General features: G+C 37.9%; 1 protein-coding gene across 2 annotated transcripts in view; it reads right to left on the bottom strand.

Annotated features, from left to right (window-relative positions):
• DIPK2B (divergent protein kinase domain 2B) overlaps positions 1 to 23,738 on the bottom strand; it is a 37,022-nt gene extending 13,284 nt beyond the window's left edge. For both annotated transcript variants that reach the window (XR_009155460.1, XM_058186117.1), the window contains exons 1-2: positions 23,416 to 23,738; positions 13,898 to 14,162 (exon numbers count right to left, since the gene is read on the bottom strand). Coding sequence is in view for 1 of the 2 variants with exons in the window: in XM_058186117.1 (XP_058042100.1) it covers positions 13,898 to 14,162; positions 23,416 to 23,621 (471 nt within the window). In the remaining variant the exon portion in view is untranslated. The remainder of the gene's footprint in view (positions 1 to 13,897; positions 14,163 to 23,415) is intronic.
• Positions 23,739 to 27,195: the final 3,457 nt, after the last annotated feature.

The following is a 27,195-nucleotide window of genomic DNA, read 5'->3' as shown; positions in this document are numbered from 1 at the left end:
AGTGACCATTCAAACTTATGATGGTGCTGAATAAATGGTAACTATGATCAGACCTCATTTTTATGACCATTGCAGCAGCCCTGTGATCATGCAATAGTGATTTGCAACCTTTTTTGCCAGCTTCCCACAGGCCAAGTTAATAGGGAAGCCAACAGGAAATCAGAAGTTGTGATTATGTGAGGTATTCATTTAAAGACAGCAACCAGGACTGCTAAAACTGCCATCAATAAATGGCATGATCAAGTGATTTTTTGACTTATGACCTTGAAATGACAATTTTCAATCCCACTAGTATAGTTAAATGAGGGCTACCTATAAAGTATTGAAAATATACTTATAGAGTAGTACTTGTGTTTTGCTATTAATTATAATAAAAAGTGCAATCATACTAATTTGTCTATATAAACAAGTATGAGTATGAGAAACAGGTATAACATTTACTAGGAAGAAATTCCTCCAAATGATAGAAAGCCAGATAGCAACCCAACCCTAAAACTTTAGAAAAGTCTACAAAAAGGACCTTTGCATAGATCCCTGAAGATTCAAGATGTTGCAAGATAAAGGAATCAGCAGAGTAGACAATATACCTTTTACTCAAGCAGACATTTATCCTGGTCTAGAATAGATATGATATGGATGACAACAGAAATGAGCTTCAATATAAAAAATTTGATTTAGAAGTCAATACCTGGGCAGACCACAGCCCTATGATGTTGCTATGGAAAGGCCAAAGGAAAAGATCTAGATGGACTTTAAATACGATGATTCTAAAAGATAGAGAACTTATACAAAAAATAGAGAAGAAACTGACCTATTTCTTTAAAGAAAACAAAAAGGAAGATACCTCAATACAAAACCGTTAGGATGCAATGAAAGCATATGTAAGAGGTTTGTTCATAGACTATGTAGGGAAAAGGAACCGTAAGAAAAAACAAACTTTTAAAATATTAGAAAATGACTATAAAAAATGGGAACAAGAATTACAAAGATTTCCAGAGAAGATAGATATTAAAATGAGAATGGATTTAATTTAACACAAACTTTTGATTGAAAAGGAAGAGTTAGCACCAAAAATTAAACGGGCAAAACAGAATTATTTTGAAAATGCTAACAAACCAGGTAGATGGCTAGCTTATAAACTTAAAAAAGAGAAAGAAAAACAAAGAATTTCACACTTAGAAGATTGTAACGTCCAGATTCAATTTATGAATGAAGAGAAGAAAAAAATTGTTCAGAACTTTTATACGCAAGTATATAAAGAAGAAGGAATTGATAAGGAAAATGTGAACCAATATTTGAATAAAGCAAATTTATCTCAAATTCCTAAAGACATTGAAGTTATGTTGGAGGGAAATATAACAATGATGGAATTAAGTCAAGCACTGGAAAAAAAAAAAGGAAAGCTCCAGGCCCAGATGGACTGCCAGTTGAATACTACATGACCTTTCAAGAACAATTGGGTCTCCCATTTTTAGAGATTACGAATGAAGTGATGCAGAAAGGGAAAATACTTGAGACCTGGACAGAGGCTTATGTTACTTTGATTCCGAAAGAGGACTCTGACTTAAATCAAGTTAAAAATTACAGACCTATATCCCTGTTGAACTCAGACTATAAAATATTTGCTTTAATACTTGCAGAACATCTTAAAAGATGTTTGAATGAATTTATACATTCGGATCAAAATGGATTTCTGCCTAAAAGACAATAATATAAGAATAGTCTTGGATACCTTAGAATATTATGAGGCTCATCCCAAAAAACAGATGGCGTTGATCTTTTTAGACGCACAAAAAGCATTTTTTTTTTTTTGTTTACATTTATACCCCGCCCTTCTCCGAAGACTCAGGGCGGCTTACAGTGTATAAGGCAATTTGACAATTTTAATTGGCATTTTATCTTCCTACAATTGAAGCAAATGGGCTTCAGTGAAAAATTCATTAAAGCAATAGAAACTATATACTATAAACAGTCAACCAAGATAATGATAAACGGTGAATTGATGGATGCGATTTGAATTGGAAAAGGTACAAGACAAGTCTGTCCACTGTCACCGCTGCTGTTTGTGTTGACCTTGGAAGTATTTAATAGAAATATTAGAGAGGAAAGAGGAATAAAAGGCATGAAAATTCAGAAAGGAGAATATAAACTTCAAGCTTTTGCTGACGATCTGGTTTTTATTATTGAGGATCCTTTAGAATCCATAATTTGTTTGTTAGAAAGAATTGATGAATATGGGAAAGTGGCAGGCTTGAAAATTAATAGAGACTAAATGAAAATTTTGACAAAAAATATGTTGATGAAGCAAAAAAATGAGTTGGTAGAATATTCTGGGATGCAGATTGCAAATAAAGTTAAATATTTGGGGATATATCTTACCTCAAGGTGTATCACTTTAAAAGAAAATAACTATGGCAAACTCAAACAGCAGATTGTGTCGGATTTGATTAAGTGGGAACATCTAAAATTGTCTTTGTTGGGAAGAATATCAACAATTAAGATGAATATATTACCTAGAATTTTGTATTTGTTTCAGACTATACCTATTAAATTGACCAGAGGGTACTTTGAGGAGCTGAATAAAGCGATGCTGAAGTATATTTGGCAAGGGAAAAAGCAAGGATAAAAATAAAACTATTACAAGACAAGAGACTTAGAGGAGGTTTTGGGCTACCCAATTGAGAACTATTGTTCTGTTTCCCTCCCCCTAATACTCCCAGCAAAGAGTCAGTCAGAGGCCTTCTTTTCTCCTTTTATTTACATAGATACATGTCCTGGCCACGTCTACCCACGGGCCTGCCAAGTTTCTGGAGATAACGAGGAAATTATAGATAAGGCCAGAATTACTCACGAATATATTCTTCCCTCCATTGAGACAGTTAGCTCGCGCCAATTCATTGCTTTGTCCAAGACAAAAAACCAGGAAGTCCCGCCTCCTATTTATAGTCTCTGCAGATGTCACTGCATGACAATTATGACTTGGCTTTGTCCCAACTCTTCCGCTGCTGCGCACGCCGATCACGTCTACGTAATCTTGCATCACTCCAAAACTGTTCTTGGGGCGTTGCCAAATCAGAAGAAGGCTCCAGAGAATCAGGCCTTGCCGGCCCCTCCTCCTCCCTTTGAGTGGGTGCCAGGGAGGGAAAGGGCTCAAGAGAAGCAGGGCTGGCCAGGTCTTCTCCCTCACTTTCTGAATCATCCGAGTCCAGGAGTCCGGGTCCAGGGACCTGGGTCACAACAACTATATTATCAAGCAGCGAATTTGATGTGGATTAAAGAATGGATAATCCTAAAAAATAATTGAATATTGACTCTGGAAGGCCATGATTTGTTGTTGGAATGGCACGCCTTTTTATGGTATGAATAAGCTAAATCACAGGGCTATTTTAGAAGACATATAGTCAGAGAAACGTTGTTGTTAAACTGCGAAAAGATTAAGAAAAATCACTTCTTAAAATTTCCAATGTGGGTTTCACCTATTGAGGCATTCTCTTACTCAATAACATTTAAAAAGGAACGTATTGTTAAATATAATGAATTGTTGAATGAAATTGTTGAATGAATTGTTGAATGAAATGAGCCAGCAGTGTGCAGCAGCTGCCAAAAAAGCCAACACAGTTCTGGGCTGCATAAACAGGGGGATAGAATCAAGATCACTTGAAGTGTTAATGCTACTTTACAATGCCTTGGTAAGGCCACACTTGGAATATTGCATTCAATTTTGGTCGCCACGACGTAAAAAAGATGTTGAGACTCTAGAAAGAGTGCAGAGAAGAGCAACAAAGATGATTAGGGGACTGGAGGCTAAAACATATGAAGAACGGTTGCAGGAACTGGGTATGTCTAGTTTAATGAAAAGAAGAACTAGGGGAGACATGATAGCAGTGTTCCAATATCTCAGGGGTTGCCACAAAGAAGAGGGAGTCGGGCTGTTCTCCAAAGCACCTGAGGGTAGAACAAGAAGCAATGGGTGGAAACTAATCAAGGAAAGAAGCAACTTAGAACTAAGGAGAAATTTCCTGACAGTTAGAACAATTAATAAGGGGAACAACTTGCCTGCAGAAGTTGTGAATGCTCCAACACTGGAAATTTTTAAGAAAATGTTGGATAACCATCTGACTGAGATGGTGTAGGGTTTCCTGCCGGGGCAGGGGGTTGGACTAGGACTTCCAAGGTCCCTTCCAACTCTGTTGTTATATTATATTATTATATGTTATGTTATGAAAAGGGTGAGTTAAAATCTAAATTAGAATTAGAGGCAGAGGGTATAACAATGAACTGGTTTGCATACTTGCAAATACAATTCAGATATGATAATGATGTTAAAACAGAAGGCTTTTATAATAACTTAATGAGTTTTGATGAGATTTTAACACGTTCAGATGACAACCTGATAAAGAAACTGTATGGATACTTATTAGAGATGAAATTAGAGGAAGAACAAGTTAAAGAGACAATGATTGCTTGGGGGAGGAATTTTGGTCATGGGATAGACCTAGATGATTGGCAGAAATTGTGGATGTATAATTATAAAATGACGATGTCTACAGCATTTAAAGAAAATTTGTATAAGATGTTTTACAGGTGGCATCTACCCCCGACAAGAATTGCTAGAATGTCTAAGGACAAATCTGAAAAACGTTGGAAATGTCATCAGATACCTAGATGATATTACCACATGTGGTGGACATGCATTGAAGCTAAAAGATATTGGACTAAAATACACATGTGGTTGGAAAAAATGATCAAAAAGCATATTGACTTTAAGCCAGAAATCTTTCTGTTGAGAGTTATACCAGAGATATATACTAGAGATATAAAATATTTGATTGTGAATATTATTACAGCAGCTAGGATTGTATTTGCAAAAAATTGGAAAAATGAAAATTTATCTTCGCAAGATGAAATAATTAAAAAAATGTTGGAATGTGCAGAGTTGAGTAAATTAACATTTGAAATTAGAGAGCAAGAAGATAAGCAATATTATAAAATATGGGATTTATTCTATAACTGGTTAAATGGAAAGATATGTTAGGAAAAATGAGTATAAGATATATGTATGAAAGAGATGATTATTTTGTGAATGCACAGAAATATATGTTAACACTCTTACAGCACGTTGTAATGGAATTGATTTGATGAGGGGTTTTTTATTCTATGTTTAAAAATAAATAAAAATTTTCAGAAAAAAAGTTGCAAGATGTAGTGCAGTGCCGTGTTGACAGCATCATCTGCTGATATATTTGCTTGGTAGGCAGACTGCAAGGGGTATAACAGAGGATCCATGATGATTTTCATGTGGGCCAGCACTAACCTCTCAAAGGTTTTCATAGCTACAGATTTCAGAGCAACTGATCTGAAGTCATTAGCTCCTTGATGAAGGGTTTCTTGGGAACTGGGATGATAATAGAGCATTTGAAGCAAGAGGGACATAACACATCTCTAGTGATTTATTAAAAATGAGGGTGAAGAAGGGGGGCAGCTGTTCAGCACAGGGTTTCAAATAGGAAGGAGTTACTCCATCTGGCCCTGGTGTTTTTCTGAACATTTGTCTATTAAATAGACCTCATAGATCTTTTTCTAAGTTCACCAAAGGTGATGGGCCAGAAAGATAGATGTAGGATTTTGGCTACTATTGGTCTATTTGAGGTGGGGAAGGTAGCGGTAGATGATAGTGATCTCCTGTCAAACCTACAGTAGAATACATCAGGTCATCTACCAGTTAATGATTCTCTTCAGTAAGGGAGGAATAAAAGTTCTTGGAGAGATACAAGGCAATGATAAACCACTTCTGAACTTGATAGACTTGCCTATGTCAGCTAAGACTGACACAGGGCATCAAAAAGGAAGTTTTGCCTGCATAGGTTGTAATCATTTGATATTAGAAACAAGTAATAATTATTAAATTTTCAGATTGGCAGAAGTGCCCTCAGGAAATGTTTGGTTCAGTTACAGAAGGGCAATCATCAGCCAAAGAAACTTAGATGGAAAAAAGTTGTTGCTAGGAAGGTGAAACCGTAATAATAAAAGATTTATAACGATTATGGACTGCTACCACAATGAATATGATAAATTGCACTGATATATTGTGTTAGCTAAATTACTGTATAAAGGAATGAAGAGCCAATTTCTATATTTCTGATTGTTTTTATTTGCCATATTAACTGTCAAACTCTGATTCAGCATTACTTGGTCTGTTGTGTGGATGTTTGGGTAGCTTGGGGCAGGGAATTTGTGGTGGGTGAGTGGGTGTTTGGGGATTGTTAGGTGTGTTGGACCTTGTCTTTGGGTGTTAAGTGAATTGCGTGGTATGGATATACTGTGTATATACATACAATGAAAATAAAATTATTATTATTATACACAGAATGACAGTATACACAGCAAACGAGATATCTATGCTGGATTTCGTATCACTAATCACTAGTCGAATACTTCCCCAGCATTTAAGACTGTGTGATGTATTGGCGGATTTTGCAAGCAGATCCCAGTAAGGTGGCCTTCTGCAGCTGACCAATGGTGATCTTGTCAGCGCCAATTGTCTTTAAGTGCTTGCCTAGGTCTTTAGGCACAGCCAGTGGTGGGATTCAAATAATTTAACAACCGGTTCTCTGCCCTAATGAACAGCTGGGTAGGTGTGGCTCGGTGGTCATGTGACCATGTGGGCATGGCCAACTCAATGTCATTCACATCGAAGGGCGCTTCATCTTAGCTACAATGTAACAAGGGTTAACCAGAGAGGCAGTTTCTGTAAGCAGGCAATAAAAATTAGGCTAGAAATACCACCAGAATGTTTCCTTCCTGCCTTCTTTATAGGATTAGCCCTGTAAAGTGGACAAAAACAAAATAAGATTTCTTCCAACAACCGGTTCTCTGAACTTCTCAGAAAGTTAACAACTGGTTCTCCTGAATAGGTGCGAACTGGCTGAATCCCACCACTGGGCTCAGCCTCCAGTGTGCCGAGTACCCCTGGAACCACCTAAACAAGCCATCAGAATGAATGTAATCAAAGCCAGAATAGAAAAATCTGCTTTTGACCCCAATGCAGACTCTGCAAAGAAGCGGATGAAACCACTGATCACAACTACCATCTGCCTGTGGCAAAGAACTGGTGGGACCATAAGCCTGAAAAAGTGATCGAAAATGAGCATGCAAAACTACTGTGGAACTTCCAGATTCAGACTGACAAAGTTTTGGAATACAATACCCCGGATATTACGATTGTGGAGAAGAAAAAAGTGTGGATCTTTGACATTGCCATACCTGCTGACAGCAGAATCGACGAGAAACAACTTGAAAAACTCACCAGATATCAGGACTTGAGAATCAAACTGCAGAGACTCTGGCATTTGAGTCAAAAGCCTCTCTCTGTTGCTTATCATTTCAGTAGTTATTTTCATTTGGTCCATTTTGTTTTTGGAGAATTTCATCTCAAAATCTCTGATCCACCCAGCATTTTTGTTATAACCTTTCTCAGTCTCCCACAGATCTTTCCAAAACTGAGTAGTTGCTGTTTTCTCAGGTTTTTCAATTTTTGTATTCCCTGTCTGATTCAGACTCTGAAAGAACCGACTTTGATCTGATTTGTTTGTACTGGATGATTCTGGCTTCGTATCTTTCAATTTTTCTTGCTGTTATCTGCTGCTTCAGAATTTCCAATGCTTCATCAATTTTTCTAATGCAGAGCCCATATTTTTTTATCAGATGTTTCTTGATCTTGATATTCTTCAGCTTTTTCTCCTGCCAATTCTTCAAATTGCTTGCGTCTGCTCGCAGGCTCTTGATTTTCAACTCCAACCTAGTTTTCCACTGCGGTTTCCCAGTTGATTTTCTAGGGGGCTGCGGCTGTCGAATCCCCAGTTCTTCTGTTACTATCACTGCTGTACTGTAGGCAAGCTGATTTGTTTGTTCAATTGATGTGATTTGGACTGCTGCAAGTGCATAGTTCATATCTATCACCAATGGCACCAAATATTTTCTAGGCACAGTCTTCAATGTTGGAAACCTTCTTCTTTTTGCATTTGTTGCAGCATGTGCCAAGATTTTAACTTTCAGTTCTTGCTGCCTGACATTGAATATTCCTGGTGTTTCAATGATGACTTCAAGTCCTTGCTGATCCTGTTCTTGCAAAATATCTGCATTTTCTTCAAATTCAGGCTGTTCAGTTGCTCCAGATGTTATTGGAGCATTTTCTGCTGCCACTTCATCAGTCTGCTGTTCAGTAATCTGTGTTCCCATTTCACAATTTTTCTGTATTTCTTCAAGTTCGACTTCACTGAGCACTTTGTTCTGAGTGATGAATTGGCTAATCGTAATTCAGTTATTCTTGAGTCTGGGTATTCTTGTTTCCATAATTTGTACATCCTTTTTTGGTAGCTTCATTTTTCTGGTTCTGCTTTGTGATAGTATTTCATTACATTGCGGTTCTCTGACATAGTGTATTTCTGCCACTTTTGAGGTTGTTCAGCTTCCAGTATCTCTGCAGGCCCATGCCCTGGTTGCTCAGCTATGGGACCCATGGCCTGTAGCCCACTTGTCAATGGATGCCCAGGTTCCCCAACATCCGATGCAGTCCTTGTTAACCCGAGTGACAACCGAGCCAGTATAGGCTTTGTTCGGTTGTGTTTCACCATGAATGGGTTGTTGGGTGCACTCAGTTCTGCTCCTTGGCCTAGACCTCTCTGGCATGGTTGGACCTACTGGTAATTTACACTACTGCCAGCACAGCTCTAAGCTTTATTGGAGCAGTTAAGCCCCCCACCATGTCAAGGCGGCACCCCAATAAAATAATAATAATAATAGTAACAACAACAACAACAACAATTAATCTGCACATTTTAGTTCCCAGTTGCTGTTGCTATTCTGTCACCTACAGCTGAGTTGCTATGAAGTGATAATTGAAGTTCTGTAATCAGTGAAAAAATGGACAGGCATTTGAACTGGTTAAGTATAAATTCAAAACAAGATCAGCATAACCTTCCTTGACTGAAGAAGTCTGGTTTACCTATTTAGGATTAAATTAGACCATCTTTCTATATTTTTGCTACCAATTGCTACTAACCTGCCTGCCTTTGAGGACCTGTATACTACACGTGTCAAAAAGAGGGCTGTGAAAATATTTATAGACCCCCTTGCATCTTGGACATAAACTGTTTCAACTCCTACCCTCAAAACGATGCTATAGAGCACTGCACACCAGAACAACTAGAGACAAGAACAGTTTTTTCCCAAACGCCATCACTCTGCTAAACAAATAATTCCCTCAACACTGTCACACTATTTACTAAGTCTGCACTACTATTAATCTTCTCATCGTTCCTATCACCGATCTCCTTCCATTTATGACTGTATGACTGTAACTTTGTTGCTTGTATCATTACGATTTATATTGACTGTTTCCTAATATGATTTGATTGCTTATTTGTACCCTATGACTATCATTCAGTGTTGTACCTTATGATTCTTGATGAACATATCTTTTCTTTTATGTACACTGAGACCATATGAACCAAGACAAATTTCTTGTGTGTCCAATCACACTTGGCCAATAAAAAAAAATTCAATTCAATTCAATTCAATTCTATTCTATTCTATTCTATTCTATTCTATTCTATTCTATTCTATTCTACTTGACCCTATGTTTACTAAATTGTTTTTATACTGTTATGACAAAGAAAACTTTTCAGCTTTTCATTTCAACAGGGCTCCATTAGACCACATAGGCAGAGGTTACATACACATCTCTAAAACACGTTCACTGAATCCTGAATGAGACTAATTGTTCTTACATTACGGTATATGATATACTTAGCATCTCTTGTTTGTTATTAGCATTAAATCTTTTGCTCTGCATGACAATATTTGCTAATGTCAAATGCAGACACTTTAAAAAATAGTTCAGGGAGAAGTGTCAGCTACTGCAAACTGAAATGAAGGCAGCCTGGATGATATGGTTGGGGAGTAACATTTCTCTGCCAGTGACAATTTTGTCAAGAGATGCATATAAGCACAAATCTCTTGAGCAGGCAAGGTTAGTAGGCAAGGTTTTCAGTTTGGACTATTTGTAATTTTCAGTAAAGATTTCCACTGTGACACACAAAGTAATCATTGTGGCAGCTGCTGAATTGGTAGTTGGTTCAGGTAGGACCATCCACATGAAGTGAAACACTTTATTTCACAGTCTGTCATTTTGATTCAAGTACATTAAGACAATGCCATAATTCTCTGGTCTATATAAAACAATTACTTCAGCCCAATAATTTGAGTCAAGTCACCTATATATCCAAAACCACATAAGAGAAGATGCAGTTATTGGAAAAGTTCAACTGATTTGATGCAGAAGTGGGAGTTCGTGCTCAAAAAATGCCACTCTTGACTTAACTTGTTGGTAAAGATGATTAATTATTAGGTAAAGCAAAGGCAACAGTGCTTTTTTTCAATAAGTTTATTAAGAGTTACAAGTAGAAAATAATAAACAAATACAAACTACAAAAAATATAGAAATATAAAAAAGAAATTAAAACGTAAAAAAAGAAAAAAAAATTAACTTCCCCCTTCATCCCAACAAGTAAAAACAATTTTAATAGCTTATCACAATTTATTAATACAGCATGTATTCCCTTCATCCCATAATTCATCTCTTAACTAAAGAACAAAATCAAAAAGTCCTGTCATTTTTTTCTTTATCAGCAAAAATCCATTAAGGGAAAAAAATCTAATTTTCTATTTTAACTTTGAATAAGCTGACACTGTATTTCTTCTCTGAATTTTTAATGATCTTTATTTTTAACTCCTTCAAATGAAGTCCCAGGACCTGTTTTCTGATCATCTTTTTTGTAACCCAAAAAACTTTCAAATCTTTATCAGGCTTCTTTTGTACATCCAGTATTCAAAACTTGCTCTTTTTCACATCACTTGTCATAAAGTCCTTCAAGACTTTAACAATATTTCTTTTATAAATCCAGTAAGAAAAATAATATCCAAATCATTGCTTGGTTTAATAATTTTTTTAATCTCTTTTAAGCAGTGAAACATCTACAGCAGTGATGGTGAACCTTTTGGCACCGAGTGCCCAAACCGGAACGCACATTCATGCGCATGCATGTGTGCGCACCGGAGCACCAGAAACCCGAAACGGCCAAAAAACAGCCATGCATGCCGGCCAACTGGTCTTCACGCACGCCGGAGCACTTAAAACCTGAAGACCAGCTGGCCGGGCAGGCATGCCTATTTTTTGGCTGATTTTTTGGCCATTTTCAGGCCATTTTCCAGCGCTCCGGTGCCCACGAAGACCAGCTGGCTGGTGCCGGAAACCAGAAGAGCAGCTGGCGACAGCACGCATGCCCACAGAGAGCATTCACTGATCATTTATCAACATTTGGGAGACATACATACATCAGTATTTTGGACTCTCTAAGGTTAAAGAGTACCACCCAGAACCTTCTATTTCCTAGCTTACTCCACAAAGTGGGTATTAAGTTAATTATCTGTGTACAAAAGGCAAGCAGGCAATTTTGCACAAAGAAAGGACCCTGACTGGAGAATGATATACCATAAAAGTGAACGCTGCTTTAGAGAAAGGATGCAGAATTACTGAAGTTCTGGCATTTTGAAAGAAAGACAAGGACTTTATATATCCAAATAGATCAAGATGTATCTCATATGAAAGGAGGAGGCCAATGGGTAACCTGACTGGTATAAGACAGACAAATACACAGACTGGAACACTCAGGATTAAGAAGAGGAGGAAGGCATCTTCTTTTGACCTGATCATATCAAAGTGAATCCTGCCAAATGACAGAGCACCAAGTTATATTTAAACTCACTTTGGAGTAAGTTTGTGTAGCAATAATGTGATCTCATCCACAGCGAAAGACCACAGATCAAATACTTTATTGTATTCTATATGAAGTTTCTTGGTATACATTTGAAGGAGGCAGTGGTGAGACCTCTCCTCAAGAAGCCTTCCCTGGATCCAGCTATTTTGGGAAATTATCGTCCAGTCTCCAACCTTCGCTTTGTGGCGAAGGTTGTAGAGAGTGTGATTGCATGGCAGCTTCCCCGGCACCTGGAGGAAGCTGTCTATCTAGACCAGTTCCAGTCCGGCTTCCGACCCAGTTATAGCATGGAGACGGCTTTGGTCGCGTTGGTGGATGACCTCTGGAGGGCCAGGGACAGGGGTTGTTCCTCTGCCTTGGTCCTATTAGATCTCTCAGCGGCTTTCGATACCATCGACCATGGTATCCTGCTGCGCCGGTTGGAGGGATTGGGAGTGGGGGGCACCGTTTATCGGTGGTTCTCCTCCTATCTCTCTGACGCAGACGGTGTTGACGGGGCAGAGGTCGTCCTCGAGGCGCCTCACTTGTGGGGTGCCTCAGGGGTCGATTCTCTCGCCTACCCTGTTCAACAACTATATGAAACCGCTGGGTGAGGTCATCAGTGGGTTCGGGGTGAGTTATCATCTGCAGCATCCGCAGCTGACTGTTGGGGGCGAGTTAGTGGCCCCAAAGGAGGTGGTTCGCAACTTGGGCGTCCTCCTGGATGGACGGCTGTCTTTTGATGAACACCTGGCGGCCGTCTCCAGGAGGGCCTTTTACCAAGTTCGCTTGGTTCGCCAGTTGCGTCCCTTCCTTGACCGGGATGCCTTATGCACGGTCACTCACGCTGTGGTTACGTCTAGGCTGGATTATTGCAATGCTCTCTACATGGGGCTGCCCTTGAGGTGCACCCAGAGGCTGCAGTTAGTCCAGAATGCGGCTGCGCGAGTAGTAATGGGAGCCGCTCGTGGCTCCCATGTGACATCGCTGCTCCGTAGCCTGCACTGGCTTCCTGTGGTCTTTCGGGTGCACTTCAAGATTTTGGTTACCATCTTTAAAGCGCTCCATGGCTTAGGACCCGGGTACTTACGAGACCGCCTGCTGTTACCTTTTGCCTCCCACCGACCCGTACGCTCTCACAGAGAGGGTCTCCTCAGTGTGCCGTCCACCAAACAGTGTTGGCTGGCGGCCCCCAAGAGTAGGGCCTTCTCTGTGGGGGCAGTGATGCTCTGGAATGAACTTCCCCCTGGCCTGCGTCAAGTGCCTGATCTTCGGACCTTCCGTCGTGAGCTCAAAACATATTTATTCATTAAAGCGGGACTGGCATAATTAGCGATGAATTTTAATTGGGTTTTCTTAATATTTTAAAATTTTAAATCTAAATTTTTAATTATCAGCCTTTATAATTTGCTTTTTTTAAATGTTGTTTTAACTGTATATATTTTGTTTTTATTTTGGCTATACACCACCCTGAGTCCTTATTATTAATAAATAATAATAATAAATAAATAATAATAATACATTTATGGATAAAGAGACAAAATGAAGCTTCAGAAGGGTTTGGGGTTTGTTGGTTTGTTTAATTGTCCAACTTAGTTTTTTACCATTGTGTCTTTTTTACTGATCAGCAAGTCAAAAGTATTTTTTCTGCTGCTTGCTTTACAATAACTTCTAGAGTAACTTCTACAGTAACTTTTAAGTCTTCAAGACTGTTGCAGAGCAGCCTATGGTAATCACATATCAATATAAGATGAAAAGCATGCATAGTCATCAATGATAATAACAACAGAATCCATTATACTCCATAGTTTCTTACTGTATGAAAGTAGTCATGTGCTAGAGAAACAGGGCTATTCAGCAGCTTGTCACCTTACTACTTGTGACTTATGTGGTTTGCCTGTATCCACATGTGTAGGGAAGGAGGAGTAATAAGCAAGGATGATCCAAAATCTGTATTACAATTGTTGTTTTCCACCCACACTTTCCCACCCACAGTTGTTTCCCACCCACAGCACCCACAGTCTTTATACAAGACTGTGTGTTACATATCAGTTGGGTATTACAGAAGACTGTGTACAGACCTGGACCAAGAGAGGGGTCAGGCGCTTTGCTTTGAGCCATTTCTGGAATCTTTCTGTCTTCCATAGAGCCCTCTCAATGCTACATCTTTTAGCCTGGGTAAGGGAAGTGCAAATTCTCTCATCAGACTCGTCATGTTGGTATTTTGTGGTTAATCGGGAGATCTCAACCAGTCGCCAACTTTTGCTGTCATCTGAATAGTTCCCAGGGTAACGGGAGAGAGAGCTTGGAGGGAGGGTTAAATGTGAGGAGAGCCAACTGTCAAACCTGTCATCAAAACACAAACATAAAAGCGTGTTAATCCACCTTTACCCAGTTTAGCATGGGAATGTTTTCCCATACTTTAAGAGATCTATAACATGGCTAAATAAAGGCCATTTTTGGAAGAATGTTAATCTTATGGCAAGCACTCCATGTTATTGTCACTGGAAGAGTCTAATACATTTCCCCCATTCCGTACTTTATTGATGAGAAAAGAAATTGTAGAAATTATAGAATACAATAACCCTACAATAACCCTAAGAGTACTTGTAGTTCAGTACATCTGACTACATCCTATTGGGTTCACAACCCCTAGTAATCAAGAAAAGGAAGTACAAGACCTATTTCACAGACAAAAGCCAGGAAAAGCTCCAGGCCCAGACAAGATAACTCCTTCTTGCTTAAAAGTCTGTGCTGACCAATTGGCCCCCATCTTCACCCAAATCTTCAATAAATCGCTAGAGATGTACTATGTTCCTTCTTGCTTCAAATGCTCTACTATCATCCCAGTACCGAAGAAGCCCACCATCAAGACTGTCCAAGACTGAGTGGCTGTGGATGCCGGCATCCCGCTATAATCAGTTGATTCCATCACTGACCGTGGGGGGCGAGTTGTTGGCCCCCATGGGGAAGGTCCGCAATCTTGGCGTCCTCCTGGATGCACGACTGTTGTTAGAAGACCATATGACGGCCGTCGCCAGAGGGGCTTTTTATCAGGTTCGCCTGATACGCCAGTTGCGTCCCTTCCTGGACCGGGATGCCCTGTGCATGGTCACTCATGCCCTCGTCACTTCCCGTCTGGACTACTGCAATGCTCTCTACATGGGGCTCCCCTTGAAGGGTACCCAGAGGCTTCAACTGGTCCAGAATGTGGCCACACGGGTGATTATGGGAGCGGCTCGAGGCTCCCATATAACACCTATCCTGCGCGGGCTGCACTGGCTTCCGGTTGTCTTCCGGGTGTAATTTAAGGTGTTAGTGACCGTCTTTAAAGCACTCCATGGTTCAGGACCGGGATACTTACGGGACCGCCTGCTGCCACCGGTAGCCTCCCATTGACCAGTGCGCTCCCATAGAGAGGGTCTCCTCAGGGTGCCGTCGGCCAGACAATGTTGGCTGGCGACCCCCAGGGGGAAGGCCTTCTCTGTGGGGGCCCCAGCCCTCTGGAACGAACTACCTCCAACGTTACGCCAACTCTCTGACCTCCGAGCCTTCCGGTGTGAGCTGAAGACTCTTTTATTTCATCGAGCAGGACTGGCCTAATAGTTTTTAATAGTTTTAATTAGTTTTTAATGGGTTTTAGCAAATTTTTACATTTCGGCCAATTTAAAATTAGTTTTTTAAAATTACTCTTAACTTTTGTATTATTGCTTTTACTTGGCTGTAAACCGCCCTGAGTCCTTCGGGAGAAGGGCAGTATAAAAGTTGAAATAATAAATAAATAAATAAATAAATAAATAAATAAATAAATAAATAAATCAATCAATCAATCAATCAATCAATAAATAAAGGAACTGAATAACTACAGATCAGTTGCTCTAACATCTGTAGTCATGAAAACTTTTGAAAGGCTAGTGCTGTCCCACTTGAAAACCATCATGGATCCGCTGTTAGACCCCTTGCAATTTGCATATCAAGCAGATGATGTGGTTAATATGGCTCTGCACTACATCCTACAACATCTTGAATCTCCAAAGACCTACGCAAGGGTCCTCTTTGTAGACTTCAGTTCAGCATTCAATACCATCATTCCAGACACTCTTCTAACTAAGCTAAACCAACTACAGGTACCTCAACACATTTGTAAATGGATCATAAGCTTCCTAACAAACAGGAAGCAGCAGGTGAAGCTAAGCAGAATCACATCAGATACCTGTACAATTAGCACAGGGCCCCCCCAAGGTTGGGTGCTCTCCCCACTTCTCTCTCTGTATACCAATGACTGCATCTCTAACAATCCATCTGTTAAACTACTGAAGTTCGCAGATGACACAACAGTGATTGGTCTCATTCGAGACAATGATGAATCCGCATACAGACGGGAGGTTGAACAACTAGCCTCGTGGTGCTACCAGAACCATCTGAAACTGAATTCACTCAAACCATAGAAATGGTGGAAGACTTTAGGAGAAACCCTTCCATACTTCCACCTCTTACAATACTAGACAACACAGTATCAACAATACAGAGCTTCAAATTTCTAGGTTCTTCACAAGATCTGAAATGGACACTTAACATCAAAAATGTCATTAAAAAAGCACAATAATTCTGCGCCAACTCAGAAAGCTCAAACTGCCCAAGGAACTGCTGATACAGTTCTACAGAGGAATTATTGACTCTGTCATCTGCACCTCTATAATTGTCTGGTTTGGTTCTACAACCCAACAAGACAGACACAGACTTCAGAGGATAATTATAACTGCAGAAAAAACAATGGCTACCACCTGCCTTTGAGGACCTGTATACTACACGAGTCAGAAAGAGGACTGTGAAAATATTTATAGACCCCTCGCATCTTGGACATAAACTGTTTCAACTCCTGCCCTCAAAACGACACTATAGAGGACTGCACACCAAAACAACTAGACACAAGAACAGTTTTTTCCCAAACACCATCATTTTGCTAACAAATAATTCCCTCAACGCTGTCACGTTATTAATCTTCTCATTATTAGTCTGCATAATAATAATAATAATAATAATAATAATAATAATAATAATAATAATAATAATAATAATAATAAATAATATAATAGTAATAGTAATAATATAATATAATAGTAATAATAATATAATATAATAGTAATAATAATTATAATTATAATTATAATATAATAATAATAATGCATTATTAGTCTGCACTATTAATCTTCTCATTGTTTCTATCACCCATCTCCTTCCACTAATGACTGTATCACTGTAATTTTGTTGCTTGTATTATTACGATTTATATTGATTGTTTCCTAATATGATTTGATTGCTTATTTGTACCCTATGACTATCATTAAGTGTTGTACTTTATGATTCTTGATGAAAGTATCTTTTCTTTTATGTACACTGAGAGCATATGCACTAAGACAAATTCCTTGTGTGTCCAATCACACTTGGCCAATAAAATTCTATTCTATTCTATTCTATTCTATTCTATTCTATTCTATTCTATTCTATTCTATTCCACATCCAACATTAGACATATTTATGCTCAGCAAAACTGCTATTGCTCTTTTGCATACTCATTAATACCATCTTTGCTATTTATGTTGCATATTCGATTTGGAGGTCTTTGAGCTTTCTCAGTCATATTCTTGGGTGGGCTGGGGATAGAAAGATTCCATTATTTTGACAGAACAGCATAGGTCAGAATGAAACCATTGGACCTGACCCCTGAAGGAAAGGAAATGATGGATGTAAACAATTAACAGTGATAACATATTCTGCAGATATTTATTTTTTGTTAATAGTTATTTAAATTTCATAATCATCGAAAACATTTGCATTTACAAAGATGGCTGAATTTCTTCATCAACCTTTAGTATTAGTTTTCTTTTCATCCCATTATAGAAACATAAAAAGGTATATAAACACGTTTGGTGTAGCATCCATTTGGCATTAAAACTGAATATCATAGCTTGCTTTCAAGATTGTTAGGCTGTAAGAAAGGCTCTTCTGTGAAGTTTGTCTAAAGCATAAAGAAAAAACCCCAAAGTTTGTTATAGAAGATTAGTTTCAGTTTCCTCTAAGCCCTAAACTTGACTTCCCCTAGGAAAGTACTCCAGGAGAAGAAAATATCTCTTAGAATCAAAAGCAAGTGTACAGTTTTTATAATGTATGATTCTATATTTCAATCAGTGAATGATTTTTTCCAAGGGTTTTTTTTTTTTTGTGACAGTGCTTTTGTAAGGAATGTTGGAAATAATTTAACAGAGGGAAGACACTTATAGCTCTACCAGTGTTGGTGAATAAAACTCCCAGTGCTAGTTGTTGCTGTTGGGGACAAATGCCTACTTCCTAGAATATACATTCGTAAACATTCTTCCTCATTCTGCAGTTACTTATCTACCATCTAACTTGCTTTGGTAATTCAGAAGGAATTATTTAGAGAGATGTCATCAAAATCTTTCCAAAGAATCATAAAGGGCAGCTGGTATCAGTGAAGAAGATATCTGGAGCCTTAAAAACAGGCATTATATAGATCTACTGTATTTATGTGGTCGCTAAGAGTTGACCCCAACTGCATGGCACCTACCAATCACCAATTAATATAAAGTAAAAACATAAATGTAAAGGAAAACAAACTAAAGCTCCATTGTAAAACCAAATTTAAGCAACAGGCAGACCAAAATTATTTTATAAAGTATATCCTCAGGACCTTTTTCATAAACCTTCATGCTTGGGGAATGTTGTGAATTTGGGCTTTTTCTATTTTGTGCCTCTCTTGCAAACTGTTATATTTATAAAGCTATAAAATGTTTAAATAATGTTGACAGAATAGTGCTCTAACAGCCTCCACAGACATACAACATACATATGCTCACATACACACTAAGTGGCAGACATTCACAAAAATGTCCTAAATGTTGCAATACTTCCAATCAATCAAGGGAACCTATTGCAATTTTCTCTTATTATAAATATATTCAAACCTGTAAACATTCAAACCTGAAGCTTTGGCAAGATGATCAGGAGTGCACAATAAAAACTACTTTAAAATTGATATGACTTATGATTCATTTGAGTTGAATCACTGAATGATTTTTAAAGTGTATTGAAAGATGCATATGATTTTGAAGACCGCCTTAATAATTCCAAGCAATGTATTTCAAAACTGATTTAAGAACCAAGCCTTGGGCTACAATGTTCACTTAGAAAACAATTCCAGTAGAATCTTTTCAGAGTAGGTGATTTGATCAATTGATTCATTAATGCTAAATTTATTTAAAAGTGTAGGGGGTTTCACCCTCTAGCTCCAAAAGAAAATGAAAACTCTGCAAAGTCTTTGACTTTCAAAAAGTGCTGGATTCTTAAATGATGTTTATGAATGACTATTTTTGATAGTACAATCCTGTGTATATTTACTGAGAGATAAATCCTACTCTTTGTAATATGTGCAATTATATGACAGCAAGATAAAAAATGGTCTCCCCAAGGGGGTTGCAATCAGACATTATTTTATGTGGTGTAAGAATTTTCAAGTTCTGTTCTGACACTGAAAATGTCCTGGTCTAGACCATGTAGTTACCGGCTTTGGGATACAACAAAGAGGATAATTTGATATTACAGAAAAAAAAGCCATGTTCCTGAGTTTAAGCGGTGGATCCAGCAGTGGATCCAGCTGTTGTCTATGTTTGAAAAGTCTTTGCTCTAAAAATGAGGAAGAGGCCTCATTGTTATTTTATATGATTCAAATTTTAGCTTAATGTTTGAATTAATCTTGTATAATCCTGTATTTGCACTTATTTTATGTATCACTATTGTTGCTCTAACTATCCTGTTCACTTAACAACGTGTTACTAACTTAACAACTGCACTAATTCACTTAACAAAAGTGGCAAGAAAGGTCATAAAATGGGACAAAACTCACTTACAAAAACTCGCTTAGCAACCGAAAATTTGGCCTCAATTGTGGTCATAGGTTGAGGATTACCTGTAGACAACTCTCAGCATCACATGACTTACTGCTCTTTTGTTTCAGTCCCTAAAGTTCCCCAGAATTGTGATTCTTCATGATTATTTTAAAAGAAGTAGTAGTAAAATATTTGGTTTAACCCTATTCCTAAATGGGATCTTAAAAAGTTTGAGAGCAGGTTTTGACTTTGTTTCTCCAGTAATATTAGCACACTGCCACCATTTCTTCCTATGTCCTTTGGAAGCTGGTCCTTGGAAGATAACAAAAAAGCAACCACAAAAAAGTTGTCCAACTCTGGCATATAAATTTTTAATAATATACTTTCTATTTCCGCTTCTTCAGTATGGCAAAATTAAGCAACCTGGTCCCCTCCAAATGTGGTCTGCAATTGGTAGAGTTCCTAATTGTTATTCCGGCCTCATAATAATTGAAGTCCAAAATATTTGGAGGACCCAGAGCACTGAACCTAGTAACCAGACATACAGTTACCTCTGTGAAAATTTCTCATACACTTTATTATTTTTTATAATAAAAAATCTTTATGAAATATACTCATTTGTTTAGCTATATGCATGATTTCAGTGGTGGGATTCAGCCGGTTCGCACCAATTTGGGTGAACCTTTTGTTAAATTACCCACCCCCCACCTATCAAAGTGGATCCTGGGTGCTGCACTGCAATGGAGAAATGGGCAACTGAGTGGCCAGTGTGAGGGAAGGAGAAGGCCGTTTTCCCTCTTTCTTTTCCCTGCCCCTCCTCCTTCCCTCGCTCTGGCCACTCCGTTCTCCGTTTCTCCATTGCAGCGCAGCACCTATGATCCACTTTCATAGCGGGGTGGTGGTGGTAATAATTTGCCTGGTCAAACTAATCCCACAGTCTCCCTTACATTGGACCCAGCTTCAAATTGTGCTGCCAACTTAGTTCCTCGCCCCTCTCACTTTTTCCTGCAGACTGACCAACACCCCCTGCATGCAGCTCCATGGTCAAGAAGGTGAAGAATTGGGAAGAATTGGGATTCCCCCCCTCCCTCCACTTCCCAATTCTTCACCTTCCAGTGTGAGTTCTTGGGAGCATCAATTCCTTATCTCTATGGTAACCCCCCCTCCTCATTCCTTGGAAATCTGACCTCTTAAAGGAGCCATCCAGAAGGCTGAAACAGCTGCGAGACCAATGTGCAGACAAGCACCCTCAGAAAGAAGCCTTTTGTCAAAGGGTGGAAATTTAACAACCGGTTCATCCAGGGTCAGGTTGGCTGTTGCAGGAGGCTCGTCCCACATTATCAGGGTAATGATGATTTAAAGCTGACCAGCCCTTTAAGACTGAAAATGAATCAGCAGGGTTACTGCCCTTTAAGAAGCTGTCTATATAAAGGAGGCCATTAGAGGGCGTCTTTCTCTCCTCATGATCTCTGTGTCCTGTATTTTGCTCCTGGGTTGTCCCAAACTGGTAGTCATGCTGTACACACTCTGACACACATGTGCAGCGGAGCTGAAGGATGGGGATGGGCCACACCTCCCAAAACAGCCAACCTGACCCTGGGTGAACCAGTTGTTAAATTATTTGAATCCCACCACTGCATCAGTTTCCATAATGAAATGAAATGAAACAAGTATACACCACATCTCATTGAAGATCAGCTAAAAATCTGGTGCAGTTTTGAACAATGCAGCAAAGCAGATGGTGGTGGTTTTTTTAAAATATTCACTTTCCATCATGCTGAATTTCTTGGAAATTTAATAGCTAACCTCAATATTCCTGGAGATTAAGGGAAAAATGTTTTTAGAGTATCCTTTCCATCTTCACTGTCTTGCTGAATTTATTAGCATTGATCATAGAAATCTAGTATCATTTCACAAATTCAAGGGAACTTTTGAAATGCATTCTTATTGGAAGGAAGCTTATTTGCCTTGATGATCCTTGGTATCCCAATATAGTTGATACCCCTGTATAGTTGTCATTGTTGCTAGGATTTGTGACCATAAAGTAAATCTGAAGAATGGTTGTTGCCAAATAGTAATAACATTTTTTGTAAGGTTTTATGAATTAAGTTTTAATTCATCCCAAAGGCTGACTCAATTGCCACAAAGTATTTAGAACCTGAAAGTAATATTAAAAGTGGCTATCGTATGTGTGGTGGGACACAGTGGCTCAGGGGCTAGGACGTTGAGCTTGGCGATCGAAAGGTCGGCAGCTCAGTGGTTTGAATCCCTAGTGCTGCTGTATAACAGGGTGAGCTCCCGTTTCTTGTCCCTTTACCAAGGCTGTCATAATTATATTATATTACCTTCAATATGAGAGCAGAGAAAAATAAGGCAACGTATTTATCTTGTTCAGTAGCAATAAGCATCAGATAAAATTATACTGTAGTATAAATCATTGGAAAAGAATGAGCATTTCTCTCGGACCTCTTTCAGTCTGCTATATTTTTTTTCTCTTAGAAAACCTGAAATTGAACAAATCATGACAAGAGCACTAATAATTTCTGCAAATTAGAAAAATATATTAGGTTAAATTGCCATACTCCTTTAGCATAGCTCAAATATGATAAAAGTACTTGAACCTGATTCATATTTTAGGTCATTCAAAATTATGTGAACTAAGCACACATTGATTTGGGAAAAGCTCAACTACAATAGTTTCAAAAATGCTTATTCCAACACTAAAATTGCAGTAAGTCCCTCTGGTGAAAATATGCTATCTTCTTACATTCTCTGTGTTCTTGAACTTAAGATGATGAGATATAGTTTATCTTGGTATCACCATTACAGAACAGTTCAGCAGTTAGTTAGCCAATGGTTTCAGCCTTTCAGGCCTTCTTTGTTGCAGAGTCCCTTTGAATGCCATGTCTAGAATCACATCAAGCCAGCCTAATGTTAATTTTAGAAGTGCTAACAAAACCTATTTATTTGAGGGACCATTTGAGTCTGAAATTAATTTAGCATCTGTAGCTCTTGGCTAGATCCAAATATATATTCACTATATTTAGATAAGCAACAACCACATAGCTGGAGCTGCTTTCAGAGTTCATAAAATTAGTAAAAAAGATATTAATCAAATAAATAAAATAAATTACATTGATTTCATTTTGAAAGAGTTAACTATGTTTGTGAAATTAATTGGACTCAAAATACATGATAGCAATCTGCCCTATGTCATTTCCTTAGCCAAAATGTTCGAAATGTAAAGCAAACAGCAATCAAAACTTAAGGCATATTGTACTGATAAGTTTACTTATATTTTATGATACAATTGTTAAGGTCAAAACTTGCTTATGCAAATTATAAGGAACTTTTTAAAAAGCAATTAAGCTTTTGAAACAATATTGATGTAAGGTCTTTCTATGGCAAAAATGGATGCTTGCATCTTTAAATAATTTAGTGATTTATTAATAATTTCAGTAAAATTATATTTGTTGCTAGCACATAAATGTGTGACAGTTTGCGTGATGACAAAACAAATTCCAATCACACTTGGTCAATAAAATTCTATTCTATTCTATTCTATTCTATTCTATTCTATTCTATTCTATTCTATTCTATGGCAAATGAATATATTTGAGGGTTTTTTCCTCCTCCAAAGAAGTAAATCCCATTTCCCCTTCATCCCACCCCAAATATGGTATGGAGATTCTGACCTTATTTCTTCTTTAAAGAATTTCTTGCAAATGGATGTTCCAATGCAGGCATTGCACTTATCAAGTCCCAAAAAGGTCCGACCAAAAGTATAGCTGGATTTGACTCGGGGCCCTGAAGAGGGGGAAACTGTTGCTTCTAAGAACAGGTTGCAATTCACAGTGAAACTCAGAAGAGAGAGCAGGAATTTGGAGCCAAGGTGATACATCTCTAGGATCTCTTAAGTCTACCTAAGTTCTAATATTCTCACTTTAAACTGAACAGCATTTACAAAAGAAGAGAATTTGATCCAAGAGACTGGAATGTTTTTCTCTTACCAACTAGTTGGTAGCTTTAGTAGAAGGAGTATGAATTAGGGTGGGCACAAGGAAATACATGAGGATGCAGATAACATTTGTTGCTATAGTTACCTTTCCTCTTCTAGGAGCAGCTGCTGACCCACCCATCACAAAACATAGCATGCAAAAAAGCTTCACTCATCATAATATTCATGGAGACAAATAAAGGATATCCTGTTGAAGGAACAGAAGTCATTCAAACTGAAAACCCCAAAGGCATGGCTTCAAATATAGGCCACATTTATAGCCAGGACATATAAAGTAATGAAAAATTGCACTTCAGTTTTGCCCTATTTTGTACAATACATGTTATAACTCAATTCCATTTCACTGATATTTGTGTTTGCAACAATTTAATCTCAGAAAGCCTTTCTGTGTACTTGTGAGTCTGTATGATTTAATAGATATATTTTCCCATAGTGCTGAAAGGATGTGATTTTTTCTGAAAAATAAGGCTTCCTCATTTCTCTCATTCTTGTTCCAGGATACAAATACTGGAAGCAGTGAAGAAAAACTATTGGGGAAAAAAACCTTATTACATAAGAAATAAAAAAGAAACATTTTTAAATAGAATGTCAAGGGGAAAAACTTAGTTAAAGGTTATAGTTAAAAGTAAAGGTAAAGGTTCCCCTTGCACATATGTGCTAGTCATTCCTGACTCCAGGGGGCGGTGCTCATCTCCATTTCAAAGCTGAAGTGCCAGCGCTGTCCAAAGACGTCTCCATGGTCATGTGGCTGGCATGACTAAACATCAAAGGCGCATGGAATACTCTTACCTTCTCATCAAAGGTGGTCCCTATTTTTCTACTTGCATTTTTTACGTGCTTTTGAACTGCTAGGTTGGCAGAAGTTGGGACAAGTAATGTGACCTCGCCTCATTACGTGGCACTAAGGATTCAAACCACTGAACTACTAACCTTTCAATCAACAAGCTCAGCGTCTTAGCCACTTAGTTATGATTACTTGCTATTTAATTCTTCAGGCTGAAACATTAACTCATAATCATGATTATAATGAGAACAAATGCCAGTGATTCTGTAACAACTTATACAAAGCTGAATGGATTGAAAATGCAAATTTATGTCATGTTCTTTTCAGTTAGATAATCATCCAATTAAATGTGATAATTCCTTAAAGAAGTGAAGTAGGTTGTAGGAAGCCTGGTTTGATGATTGGTCAGTCGTTAACTAACACAGAGATTTATTAAATGAACTTTGAAAATAATTTTTCAGTAATGTTTCCTTTTATTTCCCTGGAGAGAAAAAATATTCTTTTTTTTTCTGGTTTCATTTCTCATTAATTAAGTAAAACAAACAGCAAAAAAGTGAAAACAAAAAAGGGAAAGAATAAATATACATACATAAAATAAACTTTATACTAAAATAAAAGTTGAAGTGAAACTAAGATTATAATTTAAAAAAAGATTAAAGTCAAAAAAGGCAAAACATTTTAAGGAAAAAATTCTAGAAGCCGCCATCTTTTCTTTTCTTTTCTTTGCCTTTTCCCCCCTAATTGGTAATTTACACCAAAGTACAAATATTTTGTACTATGCTTTGGTTATCTACAGTTATTGTTATTTGTTGACCTGCATTGTTCAATTCGTTTGCTAAACAGTTTTTATTTTTCTACAAAAACCATATTCTAAATATTTGGAAACTTCTCACAGCCAATTCACCATGGCCAACGCACTGTGGCCAATTCCCCATGGTCAACTCACTGCAGCCAACTTGCCAGGGCCATCTTGCCATGGGCAACTCACTATGGGACAAGAGTTACACTAATATTAAAGAAATGGTGGAATAGAATCATTAAAGAAAAGATGCAAAAGGAGGGACAAAATAAAATGTGAATGACAAAAAAAATTTTTTTTAAACTATTTTAAATAATTGAATTGAATTGTTGAATTGTCCTGTGGCGAAGTGGATAATTGGCAGCAGAAAGTTGTTCCATTCCGTGTTGTATATGAGAGAACCATTCCTGCTTGATTTGGTTATCCTTCTGCTGTGAAGATATACTGTCAATTTTTCCATTGTCATATATTCTCCAATTTTAATCTCCCGGTCTTGTATTGTCGGCAAGGTTTCTCCTTTCCAATGTTGTGCTGTATTGATTTTTGCTGCTGTCATTGCAATGCTTTTCATTTATATTCTCTGGGATCATATCTGCGATATGTGATTTTAATTTTATTTTCAGGATTTTCTGGATATTGGTGTGAAAAAAAAACTATTTACCTTATAGCTGTTACTTAAAGTCTTAAAATGATTTATATACACAAATGGCTTTGAGTATTCTTGTCATCTCAGAGATTGTTCAAATAAGGTTTTGTTGACTTTAAAATATGTTCAGAAATTAGAAGAAGAGCCATCAAATCCATAGTGAAGGAAGTTAACACCCACCCCTTAGAAGAATGAAATATTCTAGGAAATATTAAAGAGGCAGAATATTATATTTCCCTGGGTAAGAAAAGAAGAAACATGTTTTTAAAGACAAAGCAGCTCCCTGCAGCTCCCTGCCCCTCACTTCAGCTACAGGGTGATGGGATTAAGACATGGCCTGCAGGACATGATAGGATTAGCCCTCTACCCATTAGCAGGGCTCACTCCATTGTGAAATCACCTAGGGACATTATATCAGCCCACAGTTCAACCAGACTTATATCAGATCAACTCCTAGGATTTGCACATGACCCCTACAGCAACCAATGGGACACCTGCCGTTACACAGGAACAGGAAGCTCCAAGGTGGGGCCCAAGAGAGGGTATAAATCTCTCTCACACTTATGTGTTCATTTGCCCAGAACCCCAAAAAAACAATATGGACCTGTCCACCATTAAATCATCTTTCCAAACCGCCTCCATGTTTCCAGTGTCTTTCTCCCCACTTGGAACTGAACCCATATGGACATTTCTTCCAACAATAGTTTTGCTAAATTGAAATGTCAAATCCAGGGCTAATTTGAAAATATATAAATTGCTAACATGGTTAATCATTAATCTTAATTACATGTGTGTTTTATTTACTACTTGACTCACTGCGTCATATTCTGTGGGCATTCTATGGTACGAGCATAGCAATGAATCAATGTGAATTTTAGCCATATGTGGTCAGGCTTGATTATTTGAAAAAAATAATATATGATTTTTGGAGATTAAACAATTTTGAGGTGAGAAAGTTACAGTGGAAGCTTTAAAGTAGGCTTTTTTTTTGTTAAAACAAACCTCTACAATCTTTCTACCATGAGTCCAGGAAAAAAAAACACAATCTTGACCTTGTTTGCATGCAAAACGTACCTACAGGAACTTGTCAGTATTGGCAAATTTCTACCTATTAAATATTTTTTTTGCCTCTAGATTCTTGCAGAATGTCTACCTTAGCCATATTTTTCTGATGAAAGCCTTCAGAAAACTCTTCACTATTTTTAAGTTAGCTGTTATGCTAAATTAG

Source organism: Ahaetulla prasina, chromosome 5 (genome assembly GCF_028640845.1).
Source record: "Ahaetulla prasina isolate Xishuangbanna chromosome 5, ASM2864084v1, whole genome shotgun sequence".
Classification (NCBI taxonomy): Eukaryota; Metazoa; Chordata; class Lepidosauria; order Squamata; family Colubridae; genus Ahaetulla; species Ahaetulla prasina.
The sequence above is the reverse complement of the archived record's forward strand: the minus strand, read 5'-3'. Positions and strand labels throughout refer to the sequence as shown.